Here is a 25,624-nt window from a genome sequence, read left to right on the forward strand (position 1 = left end):
GCTTCTGCCTTTCTGCACCTCAGAAATGAACAAAGCAAAAGTTCTTTCATATCCCATGTGGACATAGTCTGTCTCATTTGAACTGTGGTTGAAACTCTGCTCACAACAACCACATGTTGTTTATGTACAGCTTCTCAGAGCAGTGTGGCAGGGATATTTTTCTGATACCATTTTATAGATAAGAGATCCAGTTCTTCTCTCACATACGATATACCCTGTTGAGGGTCCATTGACTTCACTGGGTTTATTCTTGGTTACACTTGTGCAAATGAAGAACATATCAGCACTGTTGCTTTAGGCAGTCTTTATAGCATGGTTTATAACATGATTCTTAAACCAAAAACTCCAATCCATGTTGCTCAGTGACATAGGAGCCAACTCCGTGGGTGCTCAGGGGTGGAGCACCTGCAGGGAAAAATTAGTGGGTGCTCTGCTCCCACCGGCAGCCAAACTCCCCTCCTTGCCCCACCTCACCTCCGCCTCCTCCCCTGAGCGCGCCACATCCCCGCCTCTCCCCCTACCTCCGAGCGCATGCTGCCGCAAAACAGCTGTTTCATGGCGTAACAAGCTCCAGAAGGGAGGGGGGAGGAGCGGGAATGCGGCACATTTGGGGAAGAGGTGGAGCCGGGGCGGAGATTTGGGGAAGGGGTTGGAATGGGGGCAGGGCACGCATGGGAGGGGGTGAGGCAGGGGTGGAGTCATGGTGGGGCTGGGGGCAGACGGGGAGCGAGCACCTTCTGGCACCAGTGGAAGTCGGTGCCTTTGCTCAGTGAAACTACTTCAGTTATATTAGCAACAACTCTGTTCAATGAATGGAGCTGTAAGTGCTGTTCAATTGAAATCAGAAGGTAACTGAGCAAGATGCTCACATGAGCAATTCCCAGGTAATTACCCTAAAGAATTAACATACTTTTACTGTACATTTCCACAGAACTCAAGTAACATCCCCAAAATGTTCCCCATCACAGGATGTACATACTGAGATGGACTTGTGATGGGAGAAAGATGTTTTCTCCCTTATTTTTTTCTCCAACAGATCCATGCATAGTCACAGACACCTCCTACTCACCCAAAAGTCAACCATAACAAGAAGAAAAGGAGTACTTGTGGCATCTTAGAGACTAACCAATTTATTTGAGCATAAGCTTTCGTGAGCTACAGCTCACTTCATCGGATGCATACTGTGGAAAGTACAGAAAATCTTTTTATACACACAAATGGTGAAAAAATGGGTGTTTACTACTACAAAAGGTTTTCTCTCCCCCCACCCCACTCTTCATGGTTTGTGTGTATAAAAAGATCTTCTGTACTTTCCACAGTATGCATCCGATGAAGTGAGCAGTAGCTCACAAAAGCTTATGCTCAAATAAATTAGTTAGTCTCTAAGGTGCCACAAGTCCTCCTTTTCTTTTTGCGAATACAGACTAACACGGCTGTTACTCTGAAACCAACCATAACAAGAGAACTTCCAGAGGGAACATTTAGTGAAGTACTGTAACTCCTGTTGTTAGTCTACAGGGCTCGAAGCTAAAAAGTTGTGTGGGTGTTTTGTGTAAGAAGTGTCACTTTAAAGCTGCATTTCCCAGCTTTTAACATTTGTTATTTGTTTTTCAGTTGTAGCTCTAATGCTCTTGCCAGTGGCTTGCTTGGGGGAACCTTAGGGTAGAGAGAAGAGTTTTACCACTCCATGTCAGTATAAAGTAGCCACAGTGAAGTGGCCTCAGAGCAGTCAGATGTCCACAACAGACGCCCCCTGGAGAAGGGGCAGCCTGGGAAGGGAGAGCACAGATGGGGGGAGCTCAAACTAAAGTTTATGAGCCTATCAACAGTATGTATGTGCCATCCATATGCACCTCTTGCTGCCAGGTCCAGGAGTGGAGGTGCACCCTTCCTCGATTTCCCTGAGTGGCTTTAACATGTCACAGAGCATCCCCATAACCAAGGGTCTGATTTACTAGTGGGAATGCATGACTGAACTACACCCAGGCTTGTCAGCCAGGAGACAGACGACTTCTGAGTTTATCAATCCCACAGCCAAGCCCTTTGCTAACTCTCAACCTTGATTTTTTCCCTGGAGCCATGGCTTTCCTGCTAACTGCAACTCTTCTCCCGAGGGCACATGGCTGTAGGGAGCTCAGCCTGTGAGGAGCTATTTCCTTTCCCTGGGAACTCCTCTTCTTAGGAGTAGTCTTCCATAAATGACATCTGGTTGCCTTTTAATCAGAGGCAGGTGCTCATTACCCACCAACCAGCCACCTAAGGAGTTGACTGCTTACAGGTGAGCTGGGCTCATTCTCCTTAAAGATACCTGTCATGGGTACAGTGGGTAAAGGGGCAAGCCACCCCATGAAAGGGCCCTATCCTGCCAATAAATAACATTTAGTCACGTTGTGTGTTTATTGGCACGATAGGGCCCATATATTTTACCCTGCCCTCGATGCTGAGTGGGCTCTTCCTAGAGTTTCTCCATGCAGGACAACCTCCGTCTCACCATCTAGTTATCTCTTGCCTCAGAGAGACGCAACTTTTTAAGCTCCTCTATTGCAGCTAATGGGACCCACCATATTTGGCTGCCAGGGTGAATCAATAAAATAACTATGTATCTCCACATGGGACACATCAGTGTAAACCAGAGCTGAATCTAGCATAATTTGTAATCGGTCTGGGAATGTTGTTGAATTCTGGGATCCGTGCTGCACACCCACACTGAAGAGTGGTGAGAAGTTTGCCCAAAAATGTATATTGTGGCTGAAAACAGCTTCTCAAAGAAGAAATAAAGGACTGTGTATTGCCATGTATGTTAATGGCACCAATCTGAAATTTAAGAAAACCTTGGTGTTTTCTTGTTTCAGTTAGCGTCTGCTGGGAACAGCTGACTTGTTTAGATGTGCTCTAATGCATGCCCATCTTTCTTTCCTTTCTCAGTATTTAGAGAAACTAGAGCTGACGAATTTGACATCAGTAGTGAACGTTTATCCAGATGAAAAGTGCGGTGCACAGTTCATCCTGATGCTGAGAAATGAGGAAGTGGAGCTGAAGGTGAGTGAACCCAGTAAGGCATGACTTATGCACATTTGCCGTGTTTGACCCAAGCTGTTCTTGATACCCATAACATAGCAAAAAGCAGTGGCAGGGCTGTTATTTTTCAAAGCTTGGTGCATGATACCCACAGCCTTTTGGGGGTGGGAAGGGGCATTTTGGAATCATTTAATCCACTGTGTGTGCATTAAATAACAAATGCACACACAGTGGAACCTCTGGAAGAGAACACTGCCACTCCTGGCCTGGGGAGGGGTCTCCAGGGCTTCTCCATCTTCTGGGACCATGGCACTCCCCTCTTTCCAGCCCTGGGAGGCAGTTTCAGGGCTTCCTTTGCACATGCAGTCATTGTTGCTCCCTGCTGAAGCAAGGGGGCTCCTCCTTCTCCTCCCCCCGCTCCTTCTGTGTCAGGGCTCAACTTCTGCCTGTTTCTACCTTCTCTTCCTCCCATGTCATCTCTTTCACTTATATGCATTCCATAGCACTCCAAGCAAGAGTGGCACCCCATTGTGCTAGGCATTGTACATACTTAGAGAGAACCTCCCTGCCCTGAAGAGCTTACAGTCTAGCTAGGCAAGACAGTCAGGATGTCAGATGAAACAGAGGCGCAGAGCTAAGAAGTGACTTGCTCAAGGTCACACACCAAGTTGGTGGCAGGGCCAGTTAGGGAACCCAGGTCTGCCTCTGGTGCAGTGCTCACTTCCACTTCCCTTCTCTCTCACATACAGTGAGGGTGAGGAGGTATGGGACGAGGAGAGGAAGAATAGGAAAGATGGGATAAAAAAGCAAGAGGGAGTGGTGAAGATGAATGTGGGGCACGGAGTACATGAGGGGGAATTCTACTCTCTTCCCCCCTCCAAAATAGTTACATGGGGGTCTTCATCCCCTACTGTGCCCCGTCCCATACACGCTGAGAGGCAGATGTGTAGTGATGAGGTACTGGTCCCTTTGCCTCTCTCTAGAGCGCCTGCTCTCACCCTCCACCCCTGCTAAGTATTGGGCAAAGGGAATCAGTTTTCCATAGCCTATCACCCCCTCCACATTATGTGAGAAGAGGTTTGAGGGTGTCATACAGAGGGATTGTACCTGTCTTCAGTCTCAAGGTAGGTAGTCACTATGGCATCGTGTGCATTAAATCAGAAGGGGAGCTGCCAGAGGAGGTCAGAGTTAGGTGACCATATGTCCCGTTTTGGCCTGGACAGTTCCTTTAAGCCCTGTCCAGGGGGGCAGGCAGGGCTTGGGCCAGTGCTGCGTGGTGTCCTGTTTTCCCTTTGGGAAATATGGTCACCCTAGTCAGAGTACAGATTGAACACTCAGCACAAAAAGGCGGTAGATAAGAGGTGACAGTGAGGAAACCTGACAAATTCCAGCTGGTTTCCTTTTTAAGTCAACTTAAAAATGCAGACTCAGAGGGGACTGTGAGAGGGACACACACAGCAGAGACCAGGAAATACTTGGTTTTGGAGTCACTCTTAGGTTTCTACTTTTTATTCTCTCAGGTCGAGGACTATGACAGTGGGGAGGAATGGAAAGGCTTTATCTTCACAGTCACACAGGTAGGGAAGCTCTTTAGTGCTGGTTCTTAGCAGATGGTAAATTGTATCTTCAATTGCTTGATCACATGTTGGTTTGTATGAAATATACTCGAGACCAAATAACCAGTATCAGCCTTGTTTATTGCAGAAAAGTCAATCGTATAGCACAGGGGAGAAACAGCTCAATACAATACCAGTTTTCAGAAGCCATCTCCTGAAGATGACCTCCTGAGGTCCCTTCCAACCCTGATATTCTATGATCTCATGCCATATTAAGTTCACCTTACACAGGAGGTGTGCTTCCAAAGTTATACCCCAAGGCTCTCCTGCCTGTTCACATGTAAAAAGGTACCACATGCCTCAGCTGAGGCTATATTTAGCCAGTCATCTTTCCACCTTGTTTTTAATGGTACCAGGTGTACCTCTTATCTCTTTGTTCTGAAGAAATGCGTTACCACTGCCAAGGTCATAAAGGCACCTCCTAGGCTTGTCCCATGGTACAACACCCCTCTACTTAAGCCAAAGCCTACTTCAGCTAACACAAGGTGTTATAGGATACTTAACATAAATGATCAGGATTATAGAATTCTGGCCAATAATCACTACAAATGTGTGTGATTTTGTATATTATACACAAAGTTACATTGATAGTGTGCTTAATATTAATGCAGTATGAATAATTCATAGATATAATTAATCACATCAACATATTAATATGCATTAAGCACACAATTAGAAATTAGAACACTGCATATGTTTATATATAAATATATCACACACATTTCTAGCAATTACTTGACCTGAATTCTATAATCCTGTTCACTTATGTTAAGTATCCTATAACACCTTGCATTAGCTGAAGAAGGCTTTGGTTTTTATATATATCTTAGCCCAGCATACATTGGTCACAGAGTTCTCTATGCCAGTATTGCATCACAGCCGCTTCTTTCCTGGCTAACAGAATTTCCTTTGTTCAAAGGTTATTCAGTTACTCACAGCTGTGTGCCAAAAGATTACTCATCCATAAGGGACAGAGTTGGTCAAATGTCCTATATGTGACAGACTGGCTCCTACTGGTGCAGAGTCTTGCCATCTCACTAGTCACATGATTCAAACTGAGCCAGTGTAACCGGTTATGCCATACGCAGGGGCTTTCTTAACAGCAAAGACCTCAGTCTACCTTCCTTAGATACACCCATGCTGTTGTACTGGGTTAGAGAGAGATCCCAGGCCTCAGTCCATATGCTTGTCTTGGAAATGGACCCCCGACAGCTGTGGAACTGGGAGCCTGCTGTGAGGTAAAGCTAGGCTCCCTAAGGCACTGATCCTGCCAACATTTTAGGCACAAGCTTAACTTTTAACATTACTTACAGGGTTATGGGTGTTTCATTCACTGCACGACCCCTAGCATCAGGGCATGGCATTGCAGGAGTCTTTGCATCTAGCACCCCCTAGATGCTTCTTGGGCCCTACAACGGCCTGTTTTTGTCCACAACTTTGCCCTCAGCTATATTGCATCTAATTCAGACCCCCTTCCAGGGTAAGGAAAGTCCTACAAGAGTTAGGCTCCTCTTCAGCCCACCCTCCAGGCTCAGTTCCCAGCCTCTTCTAAGCATGGGTGCTTAACAGGCTGTCACCTGATTCCATTAGTCCTGCCCTCTCTCACTAAGATGCAGCTAATTATGGCACAGGTGGGCTGATTGAACAGACCTGGCTGGCCCCAGGCCTGAGGGGGAGGACCACCTTGTTTCAGGCTACCATAACATTAAGCATGTGCCTATTTGTTTGCAGGATTGTGGGCTTGCGTTCGTTTTTTACAATTTTGAGCAGTTGCAGTGTTTGCCATATGCACCTTTTGTAAAATACTAGATTTTTTTTAAATGCAATAGTTCAATATTGCACAAAAAGGGATTTACACCTGTTGGCAGACTGTGGTTTCTCCCCAGGGTCCAGGACAACCCATGCTAAGGCTTTGGAATAGAGACCAGACTCTTTTCTCAAAATCTCTTCACCTCTTCAGGCCCTTCTGCAGGAGACTATCACTTTCTGTAGTTCCTACTGCAAAGTGAGCCTTCTCAGACCTAGTATGAGCATGGGTGCTTAACAGGCTGTCACCTGATTCCATTAGTCCTGCCCTCTCTCACTAAGATGCAGCTAATTATGGCACAGGTGGGCTGATTGAACAGACCTGGCTGGCCCCAGGCCTGAGGGGGAGGACCACCTTGTTTCAGGCTACCATAACATTAAGCATGTGCCTATTTGTTTGCAGGATTGTGGGCTTGCGTTCGTTTTTTACAATTTTGAGCAGTTGCAGTGTTTGCCATATGCACCTTTTGTAAAATACTAGATTTTTTTTAAATGCAATAGTTCAATATTGCACAAAAAGGGATTTACACCTGTTGGCAGACTGTGGTTTCTCCCCAGGGTCCAGGACAACCCATGCATTATCTCTTGTGCTGTTCTCTTCAGAGTTTAAAATTGAAACAGCCGCAATGCCTGTCTCTTGTAAAAAGAACCTTCAGAAAGGCTGCAAGAAGGGTGGTTTCTTTTGGCTTAATTTGAAGTTTCTTCACTTGGTGACAAAGTCTGGGCTGTTCCATTTAGTTTTATTTAATTGTCATTATTAAATATAACTTCTGCTTCACTTGCAGTTTTTCTGTGGACAAGATGCTTCTTTGCAAATAATCTACCATTGTGTTCACACCAAATCACTGGAGCGTGATTCTGCTTTGATCAGAACACAAACCTTGTCAAATGCTATCGGGCTGGTAGAAAAGACCTGAAATAAGCTGTTTGAAATGTCTTAACTACAACAGCCTGACGTATACAGCCTTCTCCCTTTCCTTCTTCCAACCCAGTGGTTTTCAACAGACCCCTGGGGGTCCTCAGACTATGTCTAATATTTCGAAAGGGGTCTCTACCTCCATTCAGAATTATTTATTTATTATTTTTTGCAAATGAAAAAAGGTTGAAAACCACTTTGTTCTAGCCAATTTACCAGGGATTGTTCTTCACAGCCCCAGGCTGAGACTTAAACCACATCTAAACACAAAATTTACACCAGTTTAATTAAAATAAATTTTAAAATCAATTCAGTTAAAATGGTGCAAACCCCTATGTGGACATATTTCTGTCTGTTCACAATTGGCTTATATCAGTTTTGCTTAAAAGACCAAATTGGTGGATAATGATTGGTTAGTGATTTAAGCCAGTTGTAAAGTGATTTGACTATGTCCACATGGGAGTTTACATTGCCTTAATTAAATTGATTTAAAACTTGATTTTAGTTAAATGTGCAAATTTCATATGTAGGCCAGCCATTAAGGGTTCATCGACACTGCAATAAAATATCCATGGCATGGCTATGGCTGGCCCAGGCCAGCTGATTTGAGCTCACGGGGCTCAAAACAACAGTGTAGACATTTGGGCTGGAGTCCGGGCTCAGGAACCCCGTGAGGCGGGAGGGTCTCAGAGCCCAGGCTTCAGCCCAAGCCTGAATGTCTACACTGCAGTTTTTAGCCTCACAGCCCCAGTCCTGTGACCACGAGTCAATTGACCTGGGCTCTGAGGCTCAGTGCTCTGGGTTTTTTATTACAGTGTAGACACCCTCCATTTGACTGATTTTCAGAAGGGCTAAGTATCCACAATTCCCATTGAAATCAATGGCGTTGTGGGTGCTCAGCATTTCAGAAAGTCAGGCCACAGCTGCATTTGCTTGTTAAGACTCCCCTGCCCTCTCTTGGTTCTTATCACGCAGACAGAAAGCAGAAGACCAGAGTCCAAAGCGCAGGTAATGCAATGTTTAATGGGGTTAACAAGCAAGCATATCGCAGCTCTTTACACCAGTAGAGCTTGCCTGTTTCCTCCTTCTCCTTTTTAGTGGGGTTAATTATACCTGTAGTGCTCGCCCCTGGTACCACCCCTTACAATTTATGGTCATATTCCATTGTGGAGGGTCTTGAGTCTGGGGGCTTTAGTACCACCTCTTTTGTACCCCATGGGACGGGTAGGGAGTGAGATTGTGTTTCAGCCAGGGTCACCATTTCTTTAGTTTTTATGTTTCTTATACCTTCCCCCCAACTCCCTCACCCCTCCCGCCTGGTTGCTTGACTTTGGCGTGGGAGAGGAGTTGGGCAGCCTTCAAGTGTACGCTCATATATTAAACTCCCACACTACCCAGCAACACTTTAACTCTATTCCTTATCTTTTCTCATTTTGCTATAAACCCCAGCTGGCTGTGGGCAGATGCAACACACAGTGCCTTTGTTCACATGTTAGTAAGGATATAAGAATACCAAAAGTCAAACGGGCAAACAAAACCCAAAATTCTATCTCAGGCTAATAAACAGGCCTAGATATTATATTACCATCACCAACACTGCTACGAACGTCTAGCTACACTTGCTAAGAATCACTTTGGAGTTTTTATTCCACGGTAGACTTGGACACAAGACAGTTCCATTTACCAGCCAGTGCTCATCTACTAAATCCAGCCATTAAAAAAAGATTTCTGCTTTGTAGTTGTCTTTTAGTAGAGCGTGGTGGTGGTGTTGGGATTCACCACTGTTAACACCCACCAACGTTATTCTCCCCATTCCATTTCTTTTACAACTTTATTTTTTGTTAATTCTCAGTTGTCAGTTCCAGCGTGTATATCACTGCTACCTGGACAACTTATTAAGCTGCATGACGTGCTAGAGAAAGAAAAGAAAAGGAGGACTGCAATGGAACAGTCACCCAGTGCATCTTTGAGCACGGAGCAGACAAACAAGGGAGACTACGTTAACGAAATGAACACTATGCCAGAGTAAGTTCAGACTGAACTATGTCAATACAAGTCTGATCAGAATTTTCTCTTTTCTTTCAGAGCATTTTAATTTTCCTATATATAAGCATACAGGGGTCTATACTGGGCCCAGACCTATTCAACATATTCATAAATGATCTGGAAAAAGGGGTGAACAGTGAGGTGGCAAATTTTTCAGATGATACAAAACTACTCAAGAAAGTTAAGTCCCAGGCAGACTGCGAAGAGCTATTAAAGGATCTCTCAAAACTAGGTGACTGGGCAACAAAATGGATGATGAAATTCAATGCTGATAAATGCAAAGTAATGCACATTTGAAAACATAATCCCAACTAGACATGTAAAATGATGGGGTCTAAATTAGCTGTTACCACTCAAGAAAGAGATCTTGGAGTCATTGTGGATAGTTCTCTGAAAACATCCACACAGTGTGCAGTGGCAGTCAAAAAAGCACACAGAATGTTAGGAATCATTAAGAAAGGGATAGATAATAAGACAGAAAGTATCCTATTGCCGCAGTATAAATTTATGGTACACCCACATCTTGAATACTGCATGCAGATGTGGTTGCCCCATCTCAAAAAAGATATATTGGAATTGGAAAAGGTTCAGAAAAGGGCAACAAAATTTATTAGGGGTATTGAATGGCTGCTATTTGAGGAGAGATTATAAAACTGGGACTTTTCAGCTTAGAAAAGAGACGACTAAGGGGGTATGATAGAGGTCTATAAAATCATGACTGGTGTGGAGAAATTAAATGAGTGTTATTTACTCCTTCTCATAACACAAGAACTAGGGGTCACCAAATGAAATTAACAGGCAGCAGATTCAAAACAAACAAAAGGAAGTATTTTTTCACCCAACGCACAGTCAACCTGTGGAACTCCTTGCCAGGGGATGTTGTGAAGGCCAGAACTTTAACAGGGATCAAAAAAGAACTAGATAAGTTCATGGAGGTTCAGTCCATCAATCGCAGGATGGACAGGGATGATGTCCCTAGCCTCTGTTTGTCAGAAGCTGGGAATGGGTGACAGGATGGATCACTTGATGATTACCTGTTCTGTTCATTCCCTCTGGGCACCTGGCATTGGCCACTGTCGGAAGACACGATACAGGGCTAGATGGATCTTTGGTCTGACCCAGTATGGCTTTTCTTACAAACAAAACCAATTATTTATATCAATCATTATTAAGACTACATTTTAGTCACAGATATTTTTAATAAAAGTCATGGACAAGTCACTGGGAGTAAACAAAAATTCATAGTCCGTAACCAGTCCATGACTTGTACTATTAAAACTGATTAAAACTTGGGTGCCCTGGGGAAGGGAGTGATCTGGGGGCTCCATGGGCGCTGCAGGTGCTCTGGGGGGCGTGGCCAAGGACCCCCACTGGTGCTGCGGGGAGGGCTGGCAGGCTCCCTACCCAGCTCTGCGCAGCTCCCAGAAGTGGCCAGCATGTCCCTGCAGCCCCTAGACAAAGGCACAGCCAGGGGTGTCTTCGCGTGCTGCCCCAACCCCGAGCACCCGCTCCGCAGCTCCCATTGGCCAGGAACCACAGCCAATGAGAGCTGTGGGAGCATTGCCAGCAGGTGGACGCAGCGCACAGAGCCGCCTGGCCACGCCTCCTCCTAGGAAGTGACATGTTACAGCTTCTGGGGAGCCCCCCCACCCAAGGTAAGCGCTGCCCAGAGTCCTCACCCCTGAGTCCCCTCCCACTCCCAAACCCTTGCTGCTGCTCATGGTGAGGTGGCCCGAGATTGCCCCAGCAGCGGTTGGCAGCCCCCGGGCCAGCTGCACCAGCTGCTGCAGAAGTCATGGAGGTCCCAGAATCTGTGACCTCTGTGAGAGACTCACAGCCTTAATCATTATACATTAAGGGGTCTAAGTTTGACTTTGTCATGAGTAGCATGGAATTTTATGTATTATTTGTTCTTCCATTGAACACTGTACTACACTTGTCCCTTTTCGTTTATTGAAGCAGTGCTTGAAAATACCTATTGCATAAAAAGAAGAGGGACACAGAGGTCTGAGAACAACTGTTGCTAGCTTGTTTCCTTGTAGCATATGTTTATATGTATGTATGTGTGTATTTGATGGGTGCATTCTTGGTTTCGGGAACTATCACCTCATTATCTTCAAAAAATCCCTGATAAACAATAGGAGCCATGATAAACTGCAGGTTCTTCCACGGTGATGGGCCAAAGCCACCATGTCAGGATCCGGATTCTGAACACATCAAAATTCAGGCAGGGGTGTTTGGATCTGAGATTTTGTTTTAGCCCATTGTAGAGATAGGGATTATTTGCAAAGTTTAGCTCTGGATTCAGCTGTGGGTTTCAGTACACAGAGTTTGGGTTATTTGGATATAGGGGTTTGGTTCAGGCTCATCTCTGTAATTGAGTAATCACTTAAATTACTCTAACAACACTGGAGAACTCTGGCATTTCAGCCCCGTCACTCCTGCTACTGTAGCAGCGTTTCACTGCACTCATCTTGTCTCTCTCCACTCGCCAGAGATTTTAGGCCTTGCTGTTTCAATGTGTTTTGTTTTGAGAAAGTACAAATGGGCCATATGCAGCTTTCGTGGAAGCTTTATTTTTTTTAACCATGCCTTAGACTGTCACATGTTTGTCTTTCGAGGAAAATTATACTGTACTAAGTAATATATTTGCTGGTGATGGATATTCAAAGTATTCCATATAAGGTGAGCAAAATGGGTCAGTTTACGTTACTCGCTTTACTTTGGGTATTAAGCCTTGTTGGTTACACAGCTTACCCTCTGAGCTGTGCCCCGTGTCACACGCTGAAAGGGATGAATCGTAGCTATCTGGAGTTCTGCCAATTGGCTGATACGGTGGCATCACTCTATGGAATGACCTTTTCATGTGTGAAACTTCTTGGAGCAACAAAGGCAAATGGCAGCCCCAGATACCTAAGGTACAGGATACTCTACGAATAGGCTGGTAGGGCAGGTCTAGTCTTCATGCTACTTGCCCACTGTAGAACCATCGGCTTCTGCTAGTGGAACTCAGTGTGTTCACGCTGCTTCTCTCCTCCCTTCTTTGCAGGTGCTTCTATGCAGTGTCACGGCAAAAAGCGATTGAGATGTTAGAGACGAATCCTTCTTGGGGGAACTTGATCCTGCGGCCTGGTAGTGACAATAAGAACTACTCAGTCACTATCAGACAGGTGATAGAGTAGGTTGAATCCACAAGATATTATCTAACTGCTAATTGATATGTACTGCGTTATGATGCCTAATTTAGAATTTCCAGGGATCGCTTGTGAAATCTGTCCCGTATTGTGAGAATAATGGGGAGAAGGTAATTCAGGCATTGAACATAGGCTCAAGAGACAGTGTGATTTGGCTTACGGAGGAGGAGAGGATTGACACGACAAAGGAGACACAAATCAGTCAAAGAGTGCTGGCCTGATGAGGCGGAGGGCATGGGCCTGGTCCTTCAAATGTCGTATCCTACGTCATGGAATCTTAGACTTTCAAACCCCAGAGCAAGCACCAACCAACGTGCACACTCTGGAGCCATACCTAACACTAGAACAAATGATCAGCGTTAAGGCTAATAAAATTGAACTCAGCATCAAAGCACACAAGACTTGTTACATTTCAGCGTTTGGAGAGCTTCAGAACCAGAGGCAGCTGAGACCCAAAACAAAGTACTGGGCCTGTAGGTAGCAAACACACTACTCTTGCTCTCCTCTTCCTGGCCTCACTTACCTCAGGGACTAACCTTTTCTGCCTCCTTCCCTAGGGGGACCAGACTTTCAGTCAGGACCCCAAAGCATAGAGAAGTCCCAGGAAGGGTTTGGGTTGTGACATGGGCACTGGTTTGGGAGGGTGGGGGGCAAATGGCCGTTGCTCACCATTTTTAAATGGGGGGTACCCATGTGGCTCCATGTTTGAGAACCTGAACTCGGCACAGTAGAGACGGGGCCCAAACCCTCCCACCTTGGCCCCTGTCTGAAGCTGACTGACTATAACAGAGCCCTTCCCCACTGGCATGACAGAGGAGTGGGTAGGCCAAATTTGAGTGAGGGGTGTTGTGACCTGGTACATAGGGTTGCACCATCACTCAAATTTGGCCCGTTTGGTTGTTGCCCCCGCCACACACACAGTTTTGCAGTCCTTCTGGCACCAGTGGTTGGAGATTGGAATGGTCCATGACACAGAGGGTTTTGGCAGCTGGGTGCACAGAAGGGTCCCCTCTGCACCAGTCAAGGGAATTCCTGTGCTGTTTTGAAACATGATGTAGAACATTTATATAACTGAGTCTGAAATCTGAAATCAGTAAAGTTTCTGGCATTCTTTCTATGAGATTTTCACCTAGAACCAGAAAACTATTTCAAGAGACCCCACGCTCCTAGGCCCTGCTGCTGTTTCCAGCATCCCAGGTTATGCTCAAGGAAGACAAAACTTGCTATTCCTGGTATTTCTAAAGTAAAACAAAGACCTAAAAATACCTTTCCAGCTTCTTCTTGATACATCACAAAGCAGCAAAAAGGCAAACAAACCAATTTTTCCCCCTTAGCTGGTCACCTTTAAATGAACTGTTTCAAAAAGAGATTGATAACATTAGTGTATTGAAACTTTCCATCAAATGAACATCTTAAATAAAAGATAGGAAACTTGCAGCCATCACCCTTCATTTTCATTTACACTATTTTATTAACAGCAGTGTATTAATACTGTACTTTCTTTTTGTTTCAGTGGGCCATGCATAAAGCACTACAGAGTGGTGAACATGGGCAAAGGTTACACAGTTGAACTGGCAAGACCAGTAAGTGGGTGTTTCCTTGTTAGCGATATAAAACCATATATTGGGTCTGTGTTAGAAAGCTGGAAAGAGTATGGAAAAGTAGAATAAAAGAAGCAGGGATTTGTCTGATTCATAGATTCTAAGGCTAGAAGGGACAATTGTAATCATCTAGTCTGACCTGTGTAGCACAGGCCAATGAACTTCCGCAAAATAATTCCTAGGGCAGAACTTTTAAAGAAACATCCAATCTTGATTTAAAAATTGTCAGTGACCAAGAATCCACCACAACCCTTGGTAAATTTTTCCAGTGGTTAATTACTCAGTTAAAAATTGGATCATGTTATTATACCTTTGAGAAGTTAATTCTATGTCTGTGACCAGCCTGTAAACTGAACTCGTATCTGAACTTGTCTACATGCAGAGTTGTACCCATTTACCAGTACCAGTTTAACTAAAAGTGTGAATTAACACCAATTTAGATCAAACAGTGCAAAATCTGTGTGGACTCTCTTATTTGGCTTTTCGCCAGGCTTGTTTCAGTTAAACCAATTAAGAACAGGTTTAACCTAAACTGAAATTACCCTGGTTCACCCAGAAATAAGTGTCCATACAGCCTTTTTTCTTTTTACCAGTTTAACTAGATGTGTTGAAACTCACACCTTAAATTAAATCGGTGCAACTTTCTCCTGGGTGGCTCACCCTTCTCTTCTATCTAGTTCTGAAATGCCGGGTCTTCCATCACAATTTAGAAATCGAAACTTGAGAAACAGACTGCTCGCCCAAAATTACCATGGCACTACAGGATGACTAAGGTTTCATTTGGATTTGCAGGTTGGTTAGATCTCTGTGCTCATGCTGGCAGCTTCCTTGTGGAACTGCTCAAAGTAGGAAATTGTAACCTCTGTTGCCCTTGACTGGGCACTCAAGGGTGTTACCACACCACACCCTGCAACTCGGTCTCCTGAAATCTACAAGTTTCCTTTTCTCTGACGCCTCTGCCACTGAATAGCCCCAGCTTAACTGGAATTGGATGTGGGGACTGTTAGCTCAAATGAAAATGTTACTGACCTAGTACAGAAAGGAGAGTGGAAAAGGACTAAACCAAAGATGGTTAAATAAACTGGTACTAGTTCAGTGGGTTGCTCTAAGTGCCCAGAAGCAGAGCCCAAACGTTACGTACAGAAATTGGTTTAAAAAGCTGAACTAAAACAAAAGACCAAATGAGAGGCAGTGTTGCCTTGTGGTGAGGGCACTGGACTAGGACTCAGAAGACCTGGGCTGTATTCCTGGCTCCACCAGAGGCCCGCTAGGTCACCTTCTGCCTCAGTTTCCTCACCTGTAAAATGGGGATACTAAGCATGATCTCCTATGTAAAGCACATTGAGATCAACTGATAAAAAGCACTGTGAAACACTAATGAAAATTATTTTGAACACCAGACAAATAGTAAAGCCATGGAGCCTCACAAACTGGCAATGGCAGAGGTTGCAGCAGCTTCTGGGGATCACAGACAAGGGTGTCATAGGTGTGCAAGCCTAGGGGGACAAATCTGGAAAGGGAGCACATGTTCTACTTTGCATTGGACCCCACAAAACTTCAGGCCAGCTCTCCACTCCCCTGTTGTCCTGGAAGCATCTCTTGGGTATTAGCATCTCCTCCTGCTATTCAAACATCTGCCTTTGGTGAGGATCCTAAAATGAAGCTGTGCCATGATGGGGGTGGTGGAATATCCTGTGGAGCCATTTTATTAAAACCTTTCAGCTCATTTTCTCCCTGTCTGACAACAAGATTAAAATCCAAGCCCAAATCCAGGCACTCTCACTCAACCCAAATTCCCCCTGTAGGATCCGATAGCCTGTCTAGAAAAACTTTGAGCTGAAGAGGGGCAGGACCTCAAGAGACAAGTGTTTTTCTAGTCGTTTGTGTCATGTCTCAGCCCAGGCTTTACTTTGGGGACAAGGGAGGAACCCACACTGTATTGTACTAGCACCTTTCCTTTGTTTGGGGCCAAAAGGAGCTCCACACCAGGTTGTTTCCAGCCTGGCTGGAGCTGCACTTTGCACTGAGGGAGAGAAAGGCAGCAGCAGGGGTTTCTGGGAAGCAAGCCCAAGCTTCCGCCTTGTTCAAGGCCCAAGCCTGCGGTGCATCCCCCTCAGTGCAGTGCATAAGCCCACTCCTACAATGTGCCTAACATGCAATGCTGATTTTCAGCAATTATTTTGCCCTTCTATTTGCATGCTCCTGGAAGCTCCTATTTTCACCGCACTTATAGTAAGTAGGTGGCTCTCAAAACACAGTGCATTGCAGTTTCAGCTACTTGGCAATATCTTTATGTACCTACCTGCTAACACATTTCAGACTGAAAACGTGGCTCACAGTAACTTTTCACACCCCTTTTTGTTACCTAGGTTATGCTCCTGAGCCTTCATGATGTCATTGATTACTTTGTGAATCAAACTCAAGGGAGCTTGAAGCCATTTGTCACACACACGTATGACAACAAATCGGGTATGCGGCTTGTTTCTACATGTAAGCACAGCAACTAATTTGCAAGCAGGCCATATGGGCTGAAACGTTTGGGCATAAGACATGGATTGAATATTTTGAACAAAAACATCTCATGTTACAAACAGAGGAGGAGTTAATTCTATCAAATCATTCTAATTACAAAATAACTGAAGTAAGCCACCTATTCTTTCAGCAGAGCTGGGAGGGTCCCAGAGCTTGGGCTCCAGCCTGAGCCCAGAAGTCTACACAGCAGTGAAAAAGACCCACAGCCCAAGCCAACTGGCACCAGCCAGTCATTGGGTTTTCTTTGCTATGTAGACATACCCTTATTCTTAATAAATGGGGCTAGGTTCTTCAGGGGAGCATTAAATCTTCTGTCCTTTTTCTGCAGCTGGACTTCCTTTAGAGCATGCTCCAAGAGAGATGCACCCAGCGATTGTCCCTCATCCCGGAGCCAAGCCTCTCATGAGCCCTATGCCTGAGACAGTAACAGCACCGCTTCAGGAGAAACCCAGATACATGTATGGTGAGGACAGGACAGCTTTGGGGGCCTTCTGTCTCTTTGAAAGTTAGGTTTGAAGTCAGGGGAAAGTGAGTTTTTTGGGGAGGGAAGAGTCACGTGCAGTGGGGGCTACAGCAGCATCTCTATCAGTCTGCACACCTCAGTATCAAAAGCAGCATGGCTTCTCCCCCTGACGAGGACGTCTCAGAATGTGGGGTAAACGCAAGTAGATATTGTCAGTGGCCACAGGGAGGGATTAGAGATGGAAGACAAGAGGTTTTTGCCTTCAGTGTATTAGTTCAACCCAGATGATGACTGCAGCGACTGACTCCTGTTTAGCGCCCTGTGTTAAATGAATTGGTGTGGTCTCTCCATTTTTGTGGCACACGAGCCCGTAGTTGATACTGACACTTGTTGGCAGGCTCAGTAGCAAGGCCAAGGACTGCATGGGCTATGTGCACTGTCCGACCCCACTGTCAACCCCTGGCCTTTGCGCAGTTTCTCCCCCATATTGCCCCTTATACATGGGCAAAACGCTTAAAATCTGAACAGCTCCTAATTGTATGTCCTCTTTAAACCTCACCTTCGCCACGATGCCTCCAAAAACCACCATTCTGATCATGGCCAGGCAGGTGATAAGCTGTGACTCTTCCACTTTTCCAATTCTCTTCCTCTGACCCATTAAAAAAAACCACCTCGAATTGACAAACCTGTGCCACTTCACCAGATTTGCTCGCATGGTGTATCGTCATCCTCTTTATGTCATTAGACTGAAGTTCTTCAGGGCCTGGAGCTCTGTTTGTACAGCACCTGGTACATTAGGGCCCCAATCACAATATTTACTCCTAGCCACCTCCATTGGACACTTACCTTGCTTATGCTTGAGGATACGGACTTAAAATTTGCCCCCAAACTTAGATTTTGTAAGAACAAACTTTATCAAAACCTAGAGCCAAGGGAAATGCTTCCATGAATTAAAGTAATCCAGTTGATTCCTCTGCAGAGGGAGGAATCCAGACCCGTGCAGTGCTGAGAAAATGACTCAAGGACTTTCAGAGAAATTGAAAAAAAATGGTGAAAAGCAAGAGAGTTATAAAAACTGTTGCAATAATCAAAGGTGCTCTTACTGGGCTAGGACAAACTTATTTACAGTAGATAATGTGAAAGGGCCTCTGATTATGCTGGACAGAGTAGACAAAGTCCAGTTCTGCTACTGCTGGGCGGCACTTGAGCTGGAAGTGCTCTTCTCCCACCAGGACAGTTTAACAGCTTGAATATTTAAATCATCTCCCTCCAGCTTCTCCTATTGCCTTGAGTTAAGACAGGAGTCAGGGCTAGCCCAGCACAGAAGGGAGGGAGTGCTTATGGCAAATTAGTACGGAAAATGAAAAACGTACGTACATGTACAGTGCCTAGCTCAGTGGAGGCTGTAGATTCTACCTACAATATAAATAAGGCAAATAAGCAGAGTGAGAGTTGAGAAACCGTGTTGTAGTGACAATGGAGCGCGCAAGCCCCGCTGGGAAGCTGCTGAAGCTGGAATGGCTCTGCCATGACACTTCTGCTCTCTAGTGTTAACAAGTGTTTTTCCCATTCTTTCAGAAACTCTTTGCAAAGAGCTGAAAGAAAGAGCGAAGAGACAAGAGGCTGACAGACAAAGCGCAAATCAACCCCTTTGAAGTGAAGACTGTAGGAGGGACAGACGTTTTCTTGGGGAAAAAAGTCACATTCTAAACCAGGAAATCCCAGTGGGGCCTAAATTTAGTAGTACAGTCTCATCTTGTATCAACAAATCTCAGAAGCTGGTGGAATAAATTACGGGACATTAAATTGGATGTCTGTTTCCTGAGGCTTCCAGTTTGTACAAAACAAAGTCCATCTCCATGGCTTTAAGCACATTTGTCTCAGCAGCCTTATGAGATTTTCTGGGACACAATAGAATGGTCCCACCCCCCATCTGACAGCCTCTGCGCTGTTGAGGAGGATGAAAGTCTCAGGGAAGGGGAACATTCAACTGGAGCAGAGGGAAACAATCCCATAGTTGGGATCACTGTTCCCTCTAGGCTGTGTGTGCGCACACAGATCCTAAACCCTGCGCACACGGCGAAATACTGCGCGCACAAAAATTTGCACAGAAGAAAGTTTTTGCGCACACGACCTGCCAAAAATTAAAGGGAACATTGGTTGGGACCCTCCTTCTAGATGATGTTGTGGTATCCTCTCGCACTGAGGATACCTCTCCAGGGGAAGGAACCCCAGTTATTAGGAAGAGACAGGTAATAGTTATGGGGGATTCAATCATTAGAAACATAGATCGCTGGATTTGCAATGACCGCGAAAACCGCATGGTGACTTGCCTGACTGGTGTGAAGGTTGAGACATCGAGATAGACTTATGTGTAGTGCTGGGGAGGAACTGGTGGTCGTGGTACATGTAGGTACTAATGACATAGGGAAGGGTAGGTGAGAGGTCCTGGAGGCCAAATTTAGGCTGCTAGGTAAGTCACTGGGGCGGGGGGAGGAGGGGCGGTCGCCAAATTAAATTAATAGGCAGATTTAAAACAAACAAAAGAAAGTATTTTTTCACACAACACAGTCAACCTGTGGAACTCTTTGCCAGAGGATGTTGTGAAGGCCAAAACTGTAACAGGGTTCAAAAAAGAACTAGATAAATTCATGAAGGATAGGTCCATTGATGGCTATTAGCTAGGATGGGCAGGGATGGTGTCCCTAACCTTTGTTTGCCAGAAGCTGGGAATGAGTGTCAGGGGATGGATCACTTGATGATGACCTGTTCTGTTCATTCCCTCTGGGGCACCTGGCATTGGCCACTGTCAGAAGACAGGCTACTGGGCTAGATGGACCTTTAGTCTGACCCAGTTTGGCCGTTTTTATGTTCTTATATTCCTCAAAAGCAGGGAGGGAGGGCAACCCATTTCAGCCCTTCCCTCCCCGTACCCTGCCAAAAGAAATGGATCTTCAGAGAGTCCCATAAAGTCTAGGCTTGGGCTACTGTGGCCCAAGGAAGAGGAAAATGAATTTTGAAATTCAGAGGCCCTCCCAAAGGATTTGCTTCCACCAGTACTGCAACCCCACTTGTATTAATTGAGTAGGTCCAGCTTGAGCAGTAAACAGCAACTGCAGCAGCACTGTATATCGGGTGAGAAAAGCAGTCCCTCACCTAGGAAGCTTCCAGTCCATTTAGAGCTTTATAGTTCAGAACTAAACACCGTAAGCTCCACTCAGAAATCAACAGGTAATCAATCAGTGAAGTTTCCCCACTTAAATTGAAGTTGGGGCACTTTGCACCAGCTTTGAGTTCCGAATCGATTGAAGGGATAACGTGCTGTAGAGCAAAATCTTGTGGTGATGGATCATGCTTCTATAGACAGTGCCTAACTCCGCAAGAAATGGAAACAACCTATAGCTCAGAGAGCCATGGTGGTCACTGCTGCTATGAGCATCTAATAGCAGCTCAGTAGTAGCCCAAAACTGCAAATGGAGCAAAAAGAGGTGGATGTATGCCCTCAACATGGCAGAAATAATCTTCATCTCTCGTAGGTGCTTTCCCCACCACCTCTTCAGTCTTACTCAAATGGAGAAATAAGGGAGAGCACACGGCTTTTCACACCGTACATTGTTGTATCCTTTTTGCTGAACAGCGATTTTTCCAAAGTATTAGAGAGCAACTTCGTGTTTATAAAAAAAAAAAAGCATTTCAGATTATTTCAGAGCATACAGAGGAGGACCATTCTGCTGAAGTAATCTCTCTGAGTAGCATCACTTAGCAGCAGTTTGCAATATCCCAAATTGAAATTTGCACATTGCTGTGAATTGAAATAATGGGGAATTTTTATTCTTCTTCACTACATTTGTGTCTTGTACTTTCCATGTGCAAATTGTGGTTTTGCTGAAGTGATTAGCAGTAGCATGGTTCATGTTGTAATTAGGGCTCCTGGTTGATATATCACTGAGATGAATCAGTGCTCACCTGGCAGCTATTAGATCACTACAGACATCTCCATTTAAAAATATGTTCATCCACTTTGTCAGTAGTTCAGGTTATTTTTAATGTGAGAAAAGATGAACAGCAATTGTTACTGGCTGGTAGGGCCACACACATTTCTGTCACATGCTACGTTCTCTTTACATTTGGTAATAAAAACCTACTCCTGTCAACCTCTGTTCAGACAAATCCAGAGAAATACACATCAAACTGAGAATGCGCAGTGACCTAGCATATATACTACCGTAAATACATTGGTTCAGCTAGGCAGAAATCATCCACAGAAGGCACCCAAAGGGCACCCACTATTTGTGAGATGTGGAGATGTCTCTGTGTTTTGCTAATTTTGGCCCCCAATTCCCGCCACCTGTATATTGAGAGTTCACAAAAGTGCATGAGTGTTCAATGCTGGAGCAAGCCCTGTTTTCAAGTGCCAACACAGCATGTAACTACATGCTGTCAGGAAATAGGAAGCTGTTAATAAAGGCCACTCGGTATGTTACATTTGAATATTGACTTTTAACCCTGAAGAGACCATCAGATCTAAGTCAGGAAAGCACCCAGACTAACAGACTTTTATAGACTCCTTATTTTCAAAGGTGTTCTATGTGATATTAACATCCAGCTAACAGACCCGACTCCGCTTTCATGTTGAGTAAATAAACAAAGAAGTTAGTTACTCAAATTACATTTTATTGTTTCCCAGCCCCTGACTTTTAGAGTTCACAGTGCTTTACGTTTGCCCCAAACATTTAAATAAAAAATAAAACCTATATCACAGATTTAATTTGGGATTTACAGTCCCTGCTATTGCTGGGGGGGGAACACACATTTCAGTCAGTACTCAGAAACAGATATTTACTCTCAAATAGTCTTCCCTGTGTGCCTTTTGCCCTATGTCAATTATTATGCACTTTGCCATCTCTACGAATGCCATCTCTTTGCCTGTTTTACAGAATGTTCGGTTTTTGTGTTGTTTTTTTTTAAAGAATAAGTTGTAAAAAAAAAAAAAAAAGTTAAATAAACCAGCTGGGTTTCAAACCAAATCTGTTAAAACTATAAAATATCTATAAACTATGTTGAGAGTAAAAAATATATACACCTTACAAAAGAGGTACTACATTTAAGACTTATTCCCAAATATTGGAATAATTTTAGTGGATTCCAGCTTGTAAATTCAATACATATTTGGTGTCCAAATGCCGAACCATCCGGATATTTTGTTCTTGAATAAACCAATTGGGAGGAAAGGGGGGATGAGAACAAGCACAATTATCCAATATTTTAGGCTCCAAAATATCCCTAAAGGTTAATAAACTGAATCATATATTGACATCACTGATTTTATAGTGGTGAACAAGTTTTGCATCATATGCAGGAGATACAGTAAATGCAAACTATTTCCAAAGCAAAACTAATAATAATGTTTAGGGCGATGTTAGTAGATTAGATTTTTGTTCCCATCTCACTTGCTTTAGTTTTTCCATAATCAGGGAAACAATTCACACAAGCTCACCTGTCCAGTGCGTAGATGCTGAAGAATTCTGCCACTGATGCTGTCGTACTGCACCAGCATTTTCTACTAATTGCCAAAATGATTTCCTGACTGCCACTGAATTAAATGGATCTATCAGACTTTAGACACCTAAATTATAGATTGAGGCCAATATAAACTCAATTTTCAGATTAACTCAGATTTGTGTTGTAGAGACAGATATGCTATATAAAGCTTCCTTCTAGAGTTACGGCACCAAGAGGAGATAACAAGAACCAAATGTTTGATATGAAATACACAGAATATCCTCTTGACCCTCCCGCTTCAAAAGGTAACAATTTGCTACTGTGCTCTTAATTTGGAAGCAGAAAATTTAAGCCACAACTTCACCTGCCTCTTCATCAAGCAGAAGAGCTTAATTGGGAGAATAAGGGCATAACTCTCCAACAAAATTCAGCTTTCTCCGTACTTCACTGTTCCCAAACTGCAATCTTGGGGCAGAACTCAATTGTCATCACTCGGTTGATTTCAATGAGCTATGACAATTTACACCAGCTGAGAATCCGCCCCCTGCGTTTCCACATCCAGACTGACCTAAAAATAACTGCTCCAACATACAGTAATAGCAATGGCTCAGAAGAGAACACCGACAATGTAAGTGAGGCAAATTCATTTGCTTTTTTAATAGAATTACACTTGGGATGAATTTGGCCTGGTGCTCAGATTATGTGGTTGGCACCCCAATTTTAGAAGAGAGTCATGAGAAATGGATTATGAAACATTATTGACCACCATGTTATAAAACAATTTCCCCAATTTTTGCTCCCCCCCCCCCATTTAACGTTTATCTTGCATATTGAAATAAGATGCTAAGTTTGCCATTTTCCCCCTTCCCCCATAAATTAATATAAATCTCTTCTTTGCGGTACGCATTATACATGACATTCCATTTCAGCAAACCTCCAGTCCTCTTTATGAACGGGCAGATGTATGCAGAGAATAGGGACAGGTGAACAGTAAATCCAGTTTGACAGACCTCTTCAGTGCAATTCACTGACTTTGACTGTTCCTGATTTAATTAAGGCTTCACCAAAGAAATATGTATTATTTGATTTAAGCCGAAATCAGCACACTCCCTTCAAAGCAAATGGTCCTAGAGCGACTTTAGTAGCATTACCATCAATTGTGTTCATGGATGAAGTAGTATCTCACTGGTGGCCCTGGCAAGTCTTCATCTCCATCTGTTTCTGGAGCAAACGACACTGTGAGATCCACATATTTTTTATCAGCTGATGGTTTCACTAGCTTTTGCATCCTGCAAAGAAAGGAAGACAAGTTTTGTAAGAGCAGGAAAAGAAGCAAAGAGCCGGCTGGGCTGAGCTATCCTGTGTTATGGGAAGTTGTTTTATTTTGACAGCTCTTCCAGGAATGAAGTGCAACCCATCAGAAGTGTGGTTAAAGACAATGAAACTTCTATTAATGCGATATACCAAAGTTGCTCTCTCTTGGTTGTGGAAGGTCACACTTCAGTTAGTGTATTTCTGCTTTTGCTCCGAGATCAGTCAACCTCTGAATGATTATGTTGCTTGTGATAAAAAGCAAAGAAAAGATTTTGTGCAGGGCTGGGAGTCTGGAGGAAAACAACAATTCTTTCCCCCATCATCCACCAATAGGGCAGATAGATCCATGCAAGAGCTGTTGCCCCGATCATATGGGCAGTAGTCATGGGCATGGCCCTTTGTACACCCCACATGCAGTTTTGACCAATGGATTTGTACTGTGTATGAACAAATCCAATGGTCACATTTCCAAAACCTCCACTGTCCACCGACAATGGCTCTTTCCATGGTTCTCTGGAGAAAGCCATCATGGAGCTCTGCGTGCAGGAAGTTATAGGGTCCGCTTGCAATGGGACTGTTCTGCTGCAGTTTGGGCCTTCTATTGTCAGGGATTTTGGAGTTGGATAGTGGTGGTGGCAAAGAGCCAGGATTGAGCCCTTGCTGAATATCAGCTGCAATGCTAGTAGGCTTATTGCAGTAGATAGCACTAAAACATGCCCCGTATGTGGCTTTATTATTGAAGTACCACCCTGGAAGAGTGGCCTCATTGTACAGCATCTTATTCTTAAATAAAACTTATAAGAACATTCTGATCTGCAAGAGCCAATTAACACTGTTAGATTACACATTTACTAGTTACCCAAAAGTATTTTGACTATTTTGATTGAGATGGCGTAGCAGATCAGTGCTCTGCAGTGAGAGTCTATGAGTTTTGCAGTCTTCATTTGGAATCTAGTTGAAGTTTGCTCTCTTTGAAATTTGCTACATTACAAGAACCACTGAAAGCGTAAGTCTCTTCTCACCTGAACAATTAAGGGTCTTACCCTTCCACAAGAGGTGGACAGTAAATTCAATGGAGCCACCCAGCCATCCTTAAAAGCAAGTTTCATAAGACAGAATGACAAACTGATGCAGCAGAGCATCATTCTGAATGCAAGGGCATGACACAAACGCCTACATTGGCGAATCTGAGCCATTGGGTGGTTGCAATTATTTTTAGAGCAAGAATGAAAATATGCAGCGCCTCGGAAATAAAAACCGATCAGGGTTTATAAGGTCACTCAAAATGCACTACAGTCACCAGTGCACCTAAAAACTAAACTTCAAGAGACCAAAGAAAACCACTTTGTAGGGTGAATAAAATATAACCAAACTTATGTGAGGGGACTCCATTTTCACTGTGGAAATGCCTGCTGGCAGCCAGCTACATGATAAACAGCTATAAACTGCAGCTTTGTGCTCCCAGCACTCAGTACTCTGGAAATGGAGGCTACTTACTGTAACTGGAGGTCCTTCAAGATGTGTGGATCCTATCTGTATTCTACACATGGGTACGCATGCATGCCATGTGCCCAAGACCAGAGATTTTCCAGAGCAGAATCCGTTGACGCGCACAT

At 44.2% G+C, this 25,624-nt stretch overlaps 2 protein-coding genes across 4 annotated transcripts in view; one reads left to right on the plus strand and one right to left on the minus strand.

The window, feature by feature from the left end:
- STAP1 (signal transducing adaptor family member 1) overlaps positions 1 to 18,879 on the plus strand; it is a 28,771-nt gene extending 9,892 nt beyond the window's left edge. Inside the window, exons 3-10 of the mRNA XM_073340006.1 lie at positions 2,926 to 3,039; positions 4,539 to 4,595; positions 9,209 to 9,381; positions 12,452 to 12,580; positions 14,110 to 14,179; positions 16,567 to 16,666; positions 17,058 to 17,192; positions 18,771 to 18,879. Of these exons, the coding sequence (XP_073196107.1) occupies positions 2,926 to 3,039; positions 4,539 to 4,595; positions 9,209 to 9,381; positions 12,452 to 12,580; positions 14,110 to 14,179; positions 16,567 to 16,666; positions 17,058 to 17,192; positions 18,771 to 18,847 (855 nt within the window). The 3' untranslated portion in view covers positions 18,848 to 18,879. The remainder of the gene's footprint in view (positions 1 to 2,925; positions 3,040 to 4,538; positions 4,596 to 9,208; positions 9,382 to 12,451; positions 12,581 to 14,109; positions 14,180 to 16,566; positions 16,667 to 17,057; positions 17,193 to 18,770) is intronic.
- Positions 18,880 to 21,845: 2,966 nt separating this feature from the next.
- Positions 21,846 to 25,624, minus strand: part of UBA6 (ubiquitin like modifier activating enzyme 6) — a 54,995-nt gene continuing 51,216 nt past the window's right edge. For all 3 annotated transcript variants that reach the window (XM_073340252.1, XM_073340253.1, XM_073340251.1), the window contains one exon: positions 21,846 to 23,983. In XM_073340252.1, the coding sequence (XP_073196353.1) occupies positions 23,848 to 23,983 (136 nt within the window). In that variant the 3' untranslated portion in view covers positions 21,846 to 23,847. The remainder of the gene's footprint in view (positions 23,984 to 25,624) is intronic.

This window comes from Lepidochelys kempii, chromosome 4 (genome assembly GCF_965140265.1).
Source record: "Lepidochelys kempii isolate rLepKem1 chromosome 4, rLepKem1.hap2, whole genome shotgun sequence".
NCBI classification, from domain to species: domain Eukaryota; kingdom Metazoa; phylum Chordata; order Testudines; family Cheloniidae; genus Lepidochelys; species Lepidochelys kempii.